At 37.3% G+C, this 13486-nt stretch overlaps 5 protein-coding genes across 6 annotated transcripts; 2 read left to right on the top strand and 3 right to left on the bottom strand.

The window, feature by feature from the left end:
• Positions 1 to 92: 92 nt before the first annotated feature.
• On the bottom strand, positions 93 to 3940 carry LOC124192907. Its single transcript, XM_046586476.1, has 3 exons — positions 1948 to 3940; positions 435 to 1850; positions 93 to 353 (listed from the first exon to the last, which is right to left on the bottom strand). Exons 1-2 carry the CDS (start codon positions 2152 to 2154, stop codon positions 1062 to 1064), a joined length of 996 nt encoding a protein of 331 aa, XP_046442432.1. The 5' UTR covers positions 2155 to 3940; the 3' UTR covers positions 93 to 353; positions 435 to 1061.
• Positions 3941 to 4144: 204 nt separating this feature from the next.
• On the top strand, positions 4145 to 6916 carry LOC124192909 (carbonic anhydrase 2-like). Its single transcript, XM_046586478.1, has 7 exons — positions 4145 to 4282; positions 5428 to 5691; positions 5758 to 5807; positions 5877 to 5969; positions 6038 to 6158; positions 6247 to 6359; positions 6429 to 6916. Exons 1-7 carry the CDS (start codon positions 4249 to 4251, stop codon positions 6564 to 6566), a joined length of 813 nt encoding a protein of 270 aa, XP_046442434.1. The 5' UTR covers positions 4145 to 4248; the 3' UTR covers positions 6567 to 6916.
• Positions 6907 to 10820, bottom strand: LOC124192902 (protein abrupt-like). Of its 2 annotated transcripts, none has more exons than XM_046586452.1 (9): positions 10091 to 10820; positions 9885 to 10025; positions 9338 to 9639; positions 9151 to 9274; positions 8876 to 9087; positions 8441 to 8814; positions 8220 to 8308; positions 7918 to 8154; positions 6907 to 7855 (listed from the first exon to the last, which is right to left on the bottom strand). In XM_046586452.1, exons 1-9 carry the CDS (start codon positions 10262 to 10264, stop codon positions 7751 to 7753), a joined length of 1758 nt encoding a protein of 585 aa, XP_046442408.1. In that variant the 5' UTR covers positions 10265 to 10820; the 3' UTR covers positions 6907 to 7750. The 2 variants fall into 2 exon arrangements, with proteins under 2 accessions (XP_046442408.1, XP_046442409.1); XM_046586453.1 differs by having other exon boundaries at positions 7918 to 8151; positions 10091 to 10504.
• LOC124192913 lies at positions 10664 to 11837 on the top strand. The gene is made up of 4 exons (XM_046586481.1): positions 10664 to 11061; positions 11149 to 11268; positions 11374 to 11552; positions 11614 to 11837. The coding sequence occupies exons 1-4, from the start codon at positions 11001 to 11003 to the stop codon at positions 11701 to 11703; spliced, it is 450 nt and encodes a 149-aa protein (XP_046442437.1). The 5' UTR covers positions 10664 to 11000; the 3' UTR covers positions 11704 to 11837.
• Positions 11648 to 13384, bottom strand: LOC124192911 (mitochondrial import inner membrane translocase subunit Tim21-like). The gene is made up of 4 exons (XM_046586480.1): positions 12546 to 13384; positions 12247 to 12481; positions 12113 to 12157; positions 11648 to 12042 (listed from the first exon to the last, which is right to left on the bottom strand). The coding sequence occupies exons 1-4, from the start codon at positions 12730 to 12732 to the stop codon at positions 11874 to 11876; spliced, it is 636 nt and encodes a 211-aa protein (XP_046442436.1). The 5' UTR covers positions 12733 to 13384; the 3' UTR covers positions 11648 to 11873.
• Between the last annotated feature and the right edge of the window lie 102 nt (positions 13385 to 13486).

A 13486-nucleotide genomic window follows, 5' to 3' on the forward strand; every position in this document is an offset into this window, starting at 1 on the left:
TCCAAACTTTTCAATGCCAATGTGACAGACTTAGAAAAACAAAACAAAAATATACAAAAAAAAATAAATAATAATACAAAATGGTCCGCACAAATTATATTCCAGTTTTTGCGTAAATTCAAATTTCAATGAAATTCAAATCTATTCAAATCGCTTATTAACCGGAGTTGGTTTTCTCTGGAAGATTTTGCGGTCATTTTCCAATAAGAAACCTCCTTATTTTTATCGGCGAGTTCCTTCTCCAGTTCCTGAATTTTAAAATTCTGTTGGTCCTCAGCAACGGTCTGCATCAAGCGGCATTGAATTGGCTGAAAAGTTCGCGAACTCCATCCTAGACCGTTAACTGCCTCCGCCTGATGTTCATCCAGCAACGAATAAATATTTAAAGTCTCGACTGTGAAATTAGATATTATTGAAATTTTTAAAATATTTACCCGTGAATACAAGTGAGGAGAGTGGATCACTTTAGAGTTATGCCCATACGCTCGATCACTTTCATTTACATTAAATATCACATCTTTTTTCACCATCTTCTGTATTTCTCTGTCGGCTAGGCACTGAATAATGTAGCTCTTGGTAGTTTTACGTAAACTAAACAAACGACTCAAAGCCAAATTAGTTTCAACTTTTTCAACGGCCTGATTAACTTGTACGAGTGTTAAAACCATGGCGGATTGGATCGGTGGGGAGACAGTAAGAACAATATACTGTATGCCAGGTGAGTATCAACAATGTGGGAAAGCTTCTATTTGGCTACGGCGTGCATCTTTAAGGGGTTTTCTCGATGTTGTATACGGAATGGTATGTTCCGCGCAAAAGGCAATGCACCTTGAGTAAAATTTAAATGTTATTTTGTTGCTCGGCTTGCTGCCTCCTTTCGCTCCAGTAATTTCAAATAACGCAGTTGAAAATTTATTTATTGTTCCACATGTCAACACTCAAACGGAAGCTGCGGAACAGAATTTATCCAACATTTATCAACGCTTATGATTAATTTTTTTGGGGGAAACGGGCTGACTGACAGAAAGCGTGGAACGGAGCGCTCGGCATTACACATACAATTATTTTGTTGCAAGTACATTCAGTGGAATGTCTATCAGAAAAATGGACCAAGAAAAAATTTTTCTAAAGCTCAAAAGAGAATAAACGGATGTGGTTCTTGATAATCCAACAAGTTTCTTTAAGATCCAACGGATTAATTCAGGTTTTTTATAGACTATTAAACAAATTCCGATGGAAATCAATAAATTCTGCAAATTCATCTTAGAGGATGCGTCGCTTGGAGTCTTTCCTTTATAGGGCACATTGGATACACTCTTGTAGGCAGTCGGATAACCAGCATTGTTTCCTTTTGGATAACTGGTAAAATAAGGATCACCACACGAAATCCAGTCCATTCTCGTGTTTCTATTGGTCGGCTTCTTATTGTTTTTCACGATCATTAATCCATTTTTTTCTCTCTTCAATCGATCTACAAGATTAAGGGTGTTGTTTAATTCACGTTCCAAACGTTTGTTTGATGCCTCAAAAGCAAGAATCGCTCTTTCTCTAGAAGTGACAAGTGCTTCCAGTCGCTGAATTCTAGCAGATTGTACTTTAGAAACTGTGAATGAGTTTTCCTTTTCGCTTACAGGGGCTTTCACTTGCTGATTCTTTTGACATTGGCGAAAATTTTCTCTTTTCAAGTCGATAATGGTCTTCTCTAAATTTGTGATTTGTGATTTCAATTTCAAAATTTTATTTAATTGCTGTCCATCTTGAGTTCCAGCACTCAAGTGAGGTAATATCCGTGGTTTACATGGTATATTATTCGTTGAATCCCAACCGGTACCATTTGGCACGACTTCTACCTGTTTATGCCCAAACATTACCTATATACATTATTTATTCTACATGACTTGGACGTAAAGTTGTCAAAATTATGACAGAACATTGTAATATACTTACGTCAGCGTATTTAATAGGAGAGTGAATCACTTCACAATTATGTCGATACTCTTCGGATGGATGCTGTGAATCCTTAACAATATATTGAATTTCTCTGTCTGCCAGGCACTGAATAATGTAGCTCTTTGTAACATTACGTAACTTGAACAAATTAGAGAGTCTGGAATTAGATTTTGCTTCTCGGTACTCGGCTTCTGTTAAAACCATGGCACCAAAATCAAAGGGGAAAAAATGTTTGAGAGAATATTAGTTACGTGGCTCTCCTATACACGTTAGACTTCAGTGAATTCTAATTACGGATTAAACATTATTCCGATGACTAACCCACACGCCATGGGCAAATTTCTGATACAATTGATAAAAACAGTAAAAATGCAATATTTTAATGGTTCGTGCAATGCACAAGGTGGCGGTATCACTTCCTAGTGATTATCAGTTTTCAGCAGATAAGATTTCCCACGACAAATACACAAAACAACTTTGATCGAGGCATACTTTGACCTTCAAACGTCAACAGACGAATGGAACTATATGCGATCCCCGTGTAAAACGGGATAAAAATTCCAATTCATGCGCGCATAGGACGCGAAATGATTTCTGAAATTTCACAGCGAATTATGAACGGCCGATCGAACACTTTGTGCGTACCTGTCGCCTCCCTCGCGCGCTGATTGCCCAATGAATAAGGCGTAATTATGCGAATACACGCATGATGTCGTAGTGACCATCGCATTCAATCGAGAGGAAAGAGATCGTTAACGCTTAATTTTTTCCGAAATCCTTGAGAGGAGATCGAGCGTGAAAATGTATTCAGCACAACGACACGATCGACTCGTCAATAAACATAAGTTGTCCCTCTTTTGTCGCGTGTCCTTCTTGCTTTTCCAAAATGATCGGGTTATTAGTTGCATGTATAATCACACACATACTCTCATAGCTGATACATCAATAACCTTAAACTTTGGCAAGACAGTAACTTATGCGCCCGTATTAGATTGCGTTTGCATCACAGGCCCATCAACAGTTACATAAAATTAATTCATGTGTACACCTTCACAAAGTCGAAATATTTTAGATTACGTCATTCTGATGAATATAGCTCAGCAGAAGTCAGTAGCCTAATTCGTTTTGCATTTCGTGATTCGTATGGAAAATAACAAATGTTTCTATTACACGGGCAAGTAACAGGGTTTCAAATTTGAACGCAAGAAAGAGACAATTTTCAATCAGTCACTTTGCTTTTAAACGCATTGGCAATAAAGAGTTGTGGATTCATAAACCCTTTAGACTTAGCTAGTAACTTCAAGTAGGTTTCAACAGACAGCCGCGACAAACGAATTTCAATTAATTAAAGTGAAAATACTATACAATTATACATGCACGTAGTGTATAAGAGTAAAATAAGTGAAAGTTGACTTTTTCTTTTGAAAACATTTAGTATGCACCTCATTAACAACTCTAATACGACCCACTAATTTATTATTACAATCAAACGCTACCAATCGCAGTTCAATCCACTCTCATGTGATGCATTTTTTTGTGTCCAGCTTTTTTTTCTCGTCTCTTTTCATTCAAGCCTCGTGAGTTGACGTCCCGTGACGCGCCTTATATTCACTTTCCATCGCCAATTAACCAAAACTGAATTTCACCAACAACAGAATAATTCTCAAAAAACAGGTAAATTGCAATCACCAAATAATATAAGCACTTAATTAAAAGATAGAAAGAAAGGCGGACGAATTGGAGAAACTTCTAAAAGTCTTAATTAAAAAAAAAATTGGTACGCGGCGTGAAATGCTAATAACGGACCACGCAATTAAATGAACCACTCTTGTGATCAAGTAAGCAACACGCCACGATTTAGTAATGCCATTACGATGTCAATGCGACGATGACTAATACCGTCACCACTGTTTAGAATGTAGGACGATTCAACAAAACGAATCACGGGATCACCGCCGCTAACGCGTGATTTTTATCCAAGGCGATGGCTCGTGTCAAAATGAAGGACATTATTCCCGCTCACCAGGAAAACAGAGGCAGAGAGAGAGAGAGCGAAAAATTGAACGGGAATCCCGCCCATTATAAAAGGCACACCTCCCGAGATGGAAGTCCCGGTCAGTGGATTCTATATAAAGACCAAAGAATCCTTAAGAGATCAATCCCTTCGATCGTGTCACAGTTGCAGTTGCACGCCTGCGTTTCACTACAATCTTCAGGTGTCTTTAAACGAAAAAATAAGGTGAATCGTCTAATTGCGACCGTCAACCAAAAACAACTAGCAACCGACTCAACACAGACATGGCTCACAACTGGGGTTACAAAAGCACAAATGGTAATTCAAAGTCTGAATTTAAATTTTGTTACATGTTTAAGTGAGTGCCGTCTGACGAAACTGGCATTCTTTGATTGGCAATAACAATTGCAACGTTCCTTGAACGAGTATAAAGACATCCGTCAGATGACTGACACAGATTTCCTCATTCAGCGCGCGTGACGTTTGCGCTGATCACAAAATGCGCGTTAAGGACAGAAAGAAAATTGGATGCACGATAAATGATGAGCAAGATACGCGAGGGATGTAATTGGTTGCCACGAAAAATAGCACTCACCAAAGTGCGTGATTTCATCTTATAGATTCTATTAGTCGATATAAATAATTCAGTAGAAATAGCCTACTTCTAACGGGGAAGTGCCGCTGCGGCGGCAGGTCCCTCTTGGTCACAAAATGTTAAAGTTACACTTTGCTGTGTTTAAAATTAAAATAAATTTTGAATTTGAATTTATCATTAATGAATCTAAGTTGTGAAATATAGGTTTGTTGTCTAATCATTCCATTGCTGTTCCTCCATGAAAATCAGAATGTTTAAAATTACGAGCAAGAATATGTTTGCAAAGTAAACTGTTGAAACTAAAGTGATTAATACTGAAGCACGAAAGAGCCATAAAATAAAACTTGCATGAAATTTGTACGTTTACCAGGTTTTCTGAACCATCAACATGGTTGTTTTTCACATAACTTGTGATTTTCCTGCAAGGACAATACCGGATTGATTTGCCCGTATAAACAACCTACATTTCACAATTCAGATTGTTGAATCATTTTCAGCTTGAAAAAAACATATTTTAACTTTAATCTCTAAAAGCAAAGAGCAAAATAGAAAACTTTGTGTTTACCATGTTTTCGCATATCAACACGATTGCTTAACAAATAGATTGCAAACATAGGATTACTTAACCAATACAATTTTTAATCATTTGAAATTCCACTTTACCTTCAGCTGAATTTCGAACATTCCGTTTTGCTTGTAATCACTTGTAATCAACTTCGTCTTCGTCTCATTTTTGAAACTTAATGTAAACAAAAGGAGCAGACGACATTTTTCTTAGGAATCGATTGAAACCATTTAATATCGACCACATACTAAACCACTTGGAAGCTAAGTTAGAATAAAACACCTTTATTTTCCCTGTAATTAGGACCTCATACCTGGGCTGAACACTACGCGGAAGCCGCCGGCGAACGTCAATCCCCCATCGACATTCAAACATCCGATGTAACGCTCGATCCTAAACTGAGTAGCCGACAACTGACTTGGAACTGGCCTAAACACACCGTCGACGTAACCAATACGGGATATTGTTGGAAAGCGCACGTACATGGCGAAGAATCGAGTCTGGAAGGCGGTCCACTGAAGGACAAGTATCAATTAGAACAATATCATTGTCACTGGGGAGTAAACGGTAAAATATTTCCCTTCATAAATAATTAATAGCATCAATATTACATTATTTCCTGCGTTGAAATAGATAATGTTGGATCTGAACATCTGGTCGACGGGAAGGCTTATGCTGCTGAGGTGAGACACTTAATTTCATGGGTCTGTTCACCCGATTAACCTTTCTACTCAATACGATTCGACTGGTAGATTCACTTCGTTCACTGGAATACAAAGTACGGCAGTTTTAGCGAGGCATTAAAGCACGGCGATGGTCTGGCCGTATTGGGCGTCTTTGTGGAGGTATTTTAATTGAATCTACATAATATCAATCAGTAATGTGAAGGAATACAACTCGAAATTAATTCCAGGTCGGTAAAGAACACGGCGAGGCAAATAATTTGATCAAGGCCCTAAATAACATTCGATTTAAAGATGAAACAGTAAAATTCAACGATCACCTAGAGCTAGATCCTTCTAAACTTATGCCAGGTGAGACTTAAACGAAAACGCGTTCTTTCCTTCGTCGCGCCGGAAGACGAGAAAATTTTGACGTCATATTTTTTCCTACAACTTTTAGTCAACGAACCACGATCTTATTGGACATATTTGGGTTCGTTAACGACACCTCCTTGCTATGAGTGCGTGATCTGGATCGTCTATAAGGAACCGATTCAAATGTCGCATGAGCAGGTAAAAGGAAAAACGTAAATTAACAAACACAATCAGGCAACTTATCGCTTGGATTCCGCACTTTTCTAGCTGGAAGCCTTCCGCGCAATGTATTGCGGAGACAAGGAGCAATGCTGCGCCGCAAATGAGATGGCCGAATGCATCTTGACAAACTACCGACCATGTCTTCCGAAGGGTGAACGATGTGTTCGAGCCAGCTATACATAAGTTTCACAAAAGAAGAAATGTCTAATTTAATACTACTTCACTAGTTTCTTCATCAGAGGGTTGTAAATTTCACTTGAATTGTAACATGTAGATTGGATTTTTCCTTGTCCCAAAAATAACGAATTCTTATGTGCCATTAAACTTATTTGGCTTTTAGGCTTCCACTGCCATTCCATAGAATGATTTAATAGTTTTAGACGTTAAGAACTTCTTACAACCGAATTTATACTACAGTTCAATTAGAGGGGCAGAAATAATGTCTGTTTACCTGCTCATGTTGTACATCACTGTCATTAAATAATACAAATCATATTGATCTGAAATGAAAAATAAAATTTAGTTTAAAGTTCCATTTTATATTTTAGATAGATATACCGTGAATCTTGAGACGCAAATGAAAAGCAATGCCTGTTCAATTTCAAGCATTAATATATATTTTGAAGGGGGAAACAATGGCACCGCGTGCATTAAATGTTATGTTAATTAAATGTGAATGACGAATCATTTTTTTGCAAGAACATATCTCTCGCGTGGAAAAATATTAATTTGAAAACATTGATAACTGTACACTCTACATAGACGGTGAATGGTCGTCGTATATACAGTAGTAGATTAGGCAAATAATCCAATGAATCAAAATTAACAAGAACTTTTTAAGGGGGAAATTCGGCGACACAAACAACAGGGAAAGGCACCCTAGACGAGGGAAAAGAACAAGTGTGAAAGCATTCGCAAAATTGAACTTTGGTTAACTGACTCAAATGTAGACAAATTTGTAAGTAACAAATCTTGATTGCGCATCAGAACATGGAAGTCCTTAACACGAAGGATTGTCGGCGGAAAATGCATGGCTTAAAAACGTACTTTGATAAGTAACTATATATGGCCTTTCGGCATCGGAATGATTTCTCTTTTTTTTTTTGTTAAATTTTTGAACGAGAATGAGTTTACATCGTAAATATACTTCGTGATCAACGACACGATGTCTCATCATTTAAAAAAGGTGCTGAATTTAATTGAACAAACGGAATATCGTTGTGCAATTATATAGATAGATAGACATCGTACAGAACCGGGTCCGTGACAAGAGAATTTTGAGAAAATCGATAAATAGAAAGATGGAGGAATAGTTTTGCGATAAGCGCATAAAAATAACCGTTCCTTCAATCACTAACCGTTTCATTTCAAAATGAGCTCATTTTGGACATTTGGTGGCTGGTACTGGATCCTTTTTGCTGTGATCCACTAGATTTTGTTTCATTGGAGGAAACAAACTTTTCGTGAAATTCCTGTTAAAAATTAAGAGCAGCATTACAGGTTTGTCAAAACCCTGAAATGTTTATGAGTTTACCTGGAAGCAGGGAACAATACACAAGTTTGCCTGGCAATCTGGACAATGGTACTTGGTTTTCCGTCTAAGAATCCGACCGTGGCTATCATTCGTGTTCCAGCAATAGTTGCATCCAAGAGCTGCTCCTGTTCGGAGCACTGGACAATGGCCGTTGGTGCTAGGAGTCGAGACGGGTGGTGAAGAGGACACGCCAGGATTAGAAATTGATCTTCTCAAATTTTCCTCAGCCTTAACCTGCTGATTAAAAAGTTTGAAAGGTCAAGTCAATTTCTTACAGCCTTTTTGCTATTTTCTAAACTTACTCGAAGTTTTGACGGACTGTGAGAGGAAGACGATGGCACAGAATCCGTAGCAAAACAAGGTACTTGTAAAGTATCTGTAGAAGTACCTCCTATACAAAAGAAAACAAATCATTAGTAGCGTCGAATGGAGCATCGTTTATGGAAGTTAAGTGTTTAAAAATGTCGCTTTATTCCTTATCGTCTTTACCAGGTTTTTACCATTAAAATAATTTCAATCTTACCTGTACAACTTGAAGCTCTAGTAAGTGTAGGGATTGCAGAGAGTGGAGGATCTGTTCCCGTATTCATTTCTTCAATGGAAACTAAACGTATAATGGTAGGGTAATGCTCGATTACAATGTTTGGAGCGGAACTGACAGGTGTAACAGCTAGTGTAGGTATGTTCATTGACTGAGGTGGGGGAGGAGTTGTCGATGAAGCGTTGCCCAAGGCAGGTGACAAGGTGGTACCTGACGGGCGAGGTTGAATTGGTTGAGATCGCTGCCGAGTCAATTGTGGTGCAGTCTGTCGTGGAGGTATTTGAAGATATGTTGTTGTAGTTTGGGACCTTTGTCTCAACTCAGCCAATTCAGTCTCACTTATGCTTTTTTGTGTCCTTTGAACCAAAAAACTGCTACAATCGATATGAAACCATCTCGTATACCAACAATACATACTTGGGGAGGATGGGCTGAAATGTATGAATAATAGGAGAGGCACGTTCGTTTTCAACACCGCCTGTGGCATCTTTGTCACCTTCTTTTCGCGTCACGCAATCTTGGCGCATCAAAGTACGCGTTCTTTTCTGCTTGGAAAGAGGTAGACCACAGGACGCGCCATTTTCCATCATAGCGGTGGCAGTATCCAGAGAACCAGTTGAACAAATTGGCTATACAATGAAGAAACAAATAAGCTTTCATAGTAGTTAAAATTAGAAAAAATAGCAACTCACTGGTTTAGAATCGTTTTCTCTAGGGAAAAAATATTCGTTGTCAACATTAGATTCTACGGAACTTTGCCCCGCAAGACTGCTTTGTGATTTGATGACCGAGTTGCTATCTAAACTACTTGACGATCTATGATACAAGAGTTACATGTCAGAAATAATCAACAAATTCTGATAAGTGGAGTAAATTAACCTCATAGATGAGTCTGTAGCTTCCTTGCTACTCTGAAAGTTTTGTCTCTTTAACAGCGGTGAATGAGACGATAGTTGCTCTTGAGACCCAGATTTCATTTGGCTGCTTCCTGATCCATTTCTTTGGCGTTTACGTTTGGCAGCCAAGGAACAATCGTCCAGAAACTCTTGTGAATGTTCTGAATGCTGTCGACTTTCAGACAGATTTTCTAGCGGCTGATTTTGTTGGGTCAGAAGTGCCGCACTAAACGATTCTTTATCTGCTACGTCAGCGAATCCCTTGACATGTAGAACCTCTGCAGTCTGTTAAAAATTGTGAGAAATATGACAGTTAAATAAACATTTTTGAACAAACAAACATCATATTAGTCATATTAGTAGAATTACGAAGAGTATTTGTTTAGCCTGATTTCTTCACTGTAAATTTCAAGCAAAAGTTAAAAAATCACAATTAACAGCATCAAAAACTTTTTATCCAGAAATTAATATAAATTTCTCTCTATATTGTTAAAGAATTAATCACTCACAAAACAAATGTTTGAATTTACCTTTAGAATTGAATTCAGTTGATCGTGTTGTATGTTTACTTCTCCATAATACATAAAATGAATGACGGTGTGAAGGTCTTCAAATTTGATGTCTTTAAGTAAGACAATTGGATGCTGGCATGGATGTGAAACAAAGAGCTCCTAAAGTAATAAGCAAAAATGTAGTTAAGAAATTGCAGTATTCACACACATGAAACTTAATATACCTGAAAATAAGTGCTGCAAGCTGACAATACAACACGATGAGCCTGGATTTGTTTTCCATCACAAGCCAGTGTGACATCCACAAGGGATTCTGTATTCAACAACTGAGAAAAAACACTGACAAAATTTGGCGAGTGGTTTTTCCAGTGTAAACGAAATAACTGTTGTGAAGTCATTCTTGATTACGAAATTAAGTTCGAAGCACACGGGGAAACTATTCCAAACCAACATGTGTCAATGATACTTCTTAGCTTCTACGCACGCTTAAAATGGGCTTGTTATTACAGCAGCTATATCAACTTCTCCAAAAAGTGAATCCCGAATCCCGATATTCCAAAGCAAATCTCGTTTCAAGGTCTTGCGTATGCCCCGCCTGCTTTCATTGCGTCATAGAAAAACCATGCGTAATGCATAGACCACCGCGGCATTGATTTCCATTTCCCCTGAGGTGCTGCTGGCTGGTCCTGTGGTGCATAGTATCCGACTACCCGTGCTGCCGTAGTATACTACCCCACAAATTTGCCCTTTTGCGCCGCTTCGAGCTCTGTTTGTGTGCTGTTTAGTTTACTCGATTAGTCATATAATTTCTATTATGTCACACACTCACACGCGAAAACTTATTCGAAATTGTATTACGTGTACTGATTGGATTATATTTATGTAACCCATGTTAAACTTAATTTAATTAGCAAAATTCGGTGATTTGGATTTTATGGATGCGAAAAACGAGCAATGATTTAAAGAACAGCCATATTTTGAAATCTGGCATCCTGCAAGGGCGTTGCATCTGACTGTTTTTTTTCCTTCTTTATTCGTTTGTTTTCTCTTTTTAATCAAAAGTTTTAGACGTTTTATTGACGGAATTCCACCAAAACTGTAGAAAATATAAACACTTCTTCGCATTCAGCGGAGATGGATTTCAGCACAAAGTTTTTAGCGGCTATATTTTACTTCGTTCTATTGCTCCACTTTGGTAAGTTGTATCCCTCTCAAGTCATGTTTCAAATACATATGCCAACTATTGGGGGGATTAATTAATTTATGTAATTATTTTTGTTAGGTGATTCCCTCGAATGTTATGTATGCACCACACAAAATGGAAATACGGAAAAGTGTCTCAGAACAATTAGAACTTGTGAACCTGGGGAAGACTATTGTTTAACCACAATTGCATGGGGAAGTAAGTTACCCTTCATATGATTATGTGTGATTGAAACAGGATTTCATTCACAACTGGGATTTTTATTATCTTACTCCAATAACATATGCTCATTTTTGTCACTAGGCCACCCATATTGGACTATTAATGCTGACAAACAGTATTATGTCTCAAAACAGTGTGCTACAAAGAGTTTCTGTGAGAAGACTTGGAATGAAACACTTCCTTATTGTGAAAGAATTTGGTATCTGGACTGGAGATGTTCAGAATGCTGTCAGGGTGATCGTTGCAACTACTTTGTTACGGTACAACTTCAAGTTTTTTATATGAGTAATCAGTTATACATATAATTCTTTTTTATTACAGTTGACAGGATCTTCATTGAGTTCCAGTTTAAACCTCATTTTTATTGGTGTATTAGCAATTGTTGCCTATAAGTTTATAGGACGCTCATAATGGTAGTTTTTCCAATGACACATTTTTTGTGAAAGTGCATCTTAAATATGTAAAACCATACCGTCCATCGCATCTTCTGACTGAAGAATTCCAGCCAATGAGAGTTTTAAAAATACACACAATTTACAAGTAAATGATTTATTTATTACCAATTTTTTCTCTGAAGCTACTTAAAATTCCTGAAAGTTCAATTCATGTTTTCTGTTATCAATTAAAAAAATCTTTTCTTTGGGATAATTTTCTGTCTCTGCCACCAAGTATTTGTATTCGAATTTTCCGTCTTTTTTTTCCATGACCGCATGAACTGTGGCTTGGTTGCGTATCCCTTTGACATAGAACCTAAGGAAAAAAGAAATGGAAATGATGATTAAATATTTTTCTATCAGCAAGCAAAACATTTTGTGAGTACCTGATTTGTAGGTGTTCTATACCATCCTTTATGTACAAGCTATGCCTGAATATGTTAGAATTTAATTAATTAAAGTACAAGTTTAAAATTAAATTCAGAATTATAATAAGTATTGTTGTTGAATAATACTTAACCTGAGATTAGTACGGCCTCTCCGCCCAGACCCATCACAGAATCCAGTTATTGGTTCTCCAAGCAAATCTTTCATTCTGGGATACTCTGTACATTTTTTTAAAGCATCTGAATATACTGATTGAGGGCTTTCGCTCCAGAAAAGTTCTTTAAACACAGCAAAAAGAAGGGCACCAGTTGCAAGGAAGCCTAATACAACAATTCCAGTGTACCAGACAGTTTTACCAGCATCTTTAACTGAAAAAAAGTAGAAAGTTATACACAACCATATTTTATTGATCTCGACTAGTGATAAAAATACCTTTGGCTCCTAAAGGAACGCCGACTTGATCATTCTTTGAAGTTGGCTGCACAGACTTAACCGGTGTCGTTCCTCTTTTCTCAGCTCCGCAAAGGTTTTGGTGAACATAGAGGCAACGGTAAGTTTGTCCCCTAATACTAGGGCTAACTCTAGATTGCAAAAATAAACGGAAATTTTGGTACAACATTTATTGCAAATTTTACTGCACAGTTCATAAGACAATTGGCTCTTTGAAGTTATTTCTTAGGGGCACAGTGTTGATGTTTATTTTCCTTTTGCCATGGAAACAACGTTGCCGCTGTAAAAAAAAGATGGTTTATCCCGCAGTCCCCCCGCTTCAAAATTTTATAAAGTATATAAACAAAACGTCGCTAAGGAAACTGAACTTCTAAAAAATGATAACTTTACAAAATAAACTACAAAAAATGTTAGTACACGATGATATTTAATATTTTATTCAAAAGAATTGCTACGCACGCACTAGAGACACTAACAGAAGCTGAGAAGCATCTCCGCATCGTCCAACAGGTTCAACTGCTTCATTTAGTATTTAGAATCTGAAATACCAAATAGAATTTGAAAAATACAACAGAATGTTTCGGTGGGGGAAAAATACAGCTTCCATGGCGACAAATTGAAAAAAAAAATACGTTTGATACACTTTTACTATTATTTTAAAGGTCATCAGGATTTCAACCTCCAGAGAAAAGTTACAGCTGCTTAGAACATGGGACCAAATAAAAGATGGTCAATACTTACAAAACACATATTTAATGCTTTTTTTAAAGCCAATAGTATATCCAAACAAACTTTAAATTCCCTATCATGACTTATTCTGTTAGTCGTGTAGCCGACTTTTTTCTGCGTGATGTTGCTTGTCATTTCTCAGTCTTTTTGGGAATGAATCTGGTATAAATCGGCAAGTCCCAAGGAATGAGACA

This window comes from Daphnia pulex, chromosome 4 (assembly GCF_021134715.1).
Source record: "Daphnia pulex isolate KAP4 chromosome 4, ASM2113471v1".
In the NCBI taxonomy this organism is placed as follows: domain Eukaryota; kingdom Metazoa; phylum Arthropoda; class Branchiopoda; order Diplostraca; family Daphniidae; genus Daphnia; species Daphnia pulex.

Bases quoted from the DNA above. Each gene is read 5' to 3' on its own strand.
- LOC124192907 (XM_046586476.1), bottom strand. From the start codon at position 2,154: ATGGTTTTAACAGAAGCCGAGTACCGAGAAGCAAAATCTAATTCCAGA. The intron at 1,851-1,947 runs GTAAGTATATTA...GGGCATAAACAG, and splicing joins CTCCTATTAAATACGCTGAC to GTAGAAGTCGTGCCAAATGG.
- LOC124192909 (XM_046586478.1), top strand. From the start codon at position 4,249: ATGGCTCACAACTGGGGTTACAAAAGCACAAATG. The intron at 4,283-5,427 runs GTAATTCAAAGT...CCCTGTAATTAG, and splicing joins GGGTTACAAAAGCACAAATG to GACCTCATACCTGGGCTGAA. The intron at 5,692-5,757 runs GTAAAATATTTC...GCGTTGAAATAG, and splicing joins TTGTCACTGGGGAGTAAACG to ATAATGTTGGATCTGAACAT.
- LOC124192902 (XM_046586452.1), bottom strand. From the start codon at position 10,264: ATGACTTCACAACAGTTATTTCGTTTACACTGGAAAAACCACTCGCCA. The intron at 9,275-9,337 runs GTTAATTTACTC...CTTGTATCATAG, and splicing joins GCTACAGACTCATCTATGAG to ATCGTCAAGTAGTTTAGATA. The intron at 9,088-9,150 runs GTGAGTTGCTAT...TTCATTGTATAG, and splicing joins GAGAAAACGATTCTAAACCA to CCAATTTGTTCAACTGGTTC.
- LOC124192913 (XM_046586481.1), top strand. From the start codon at position 11,001: ATGGATTTCAGCACAAAGTTTTTAGCGGCTATATTTTACTTCGTTCTA. The intron at 11,062-11,148 runs GTAAGTTGTATC...TATTTTTGTTAG, and splicing joins CGTTCTATTGCTCCACTTTG to GTGATTCCCTCGAATGTTAT. The intron at 11,269-11,373 runs GTAAGTTACCCT...TTTTGTCACTAG, and splicing joins AACCACAATTGCATGGGGAA to GCCACCCATATTGGACTATT.
- LOC124192911 (XM_046586480.1), bottom strand. From the start codon at position 12,732: ATGTTGTACCAAAATTTCCGTTTATTTTTGCAATCTAGAGTTAGCCCT. The intron at 12,158-12,246 runs GTTAAGTATTAT...TAACATATTCAG, and splicing joins AGAGGCCGTACTAATCTCAG to GCATAGCTTGTACATAAAGG. The intron at 12,043-12,112 runs GTACTCACAAAA...TTTTTTCCTTAG, and splicing joins ATAGAACACCTACAAATCAG to GTTCTATGTCAAAGGGATAC.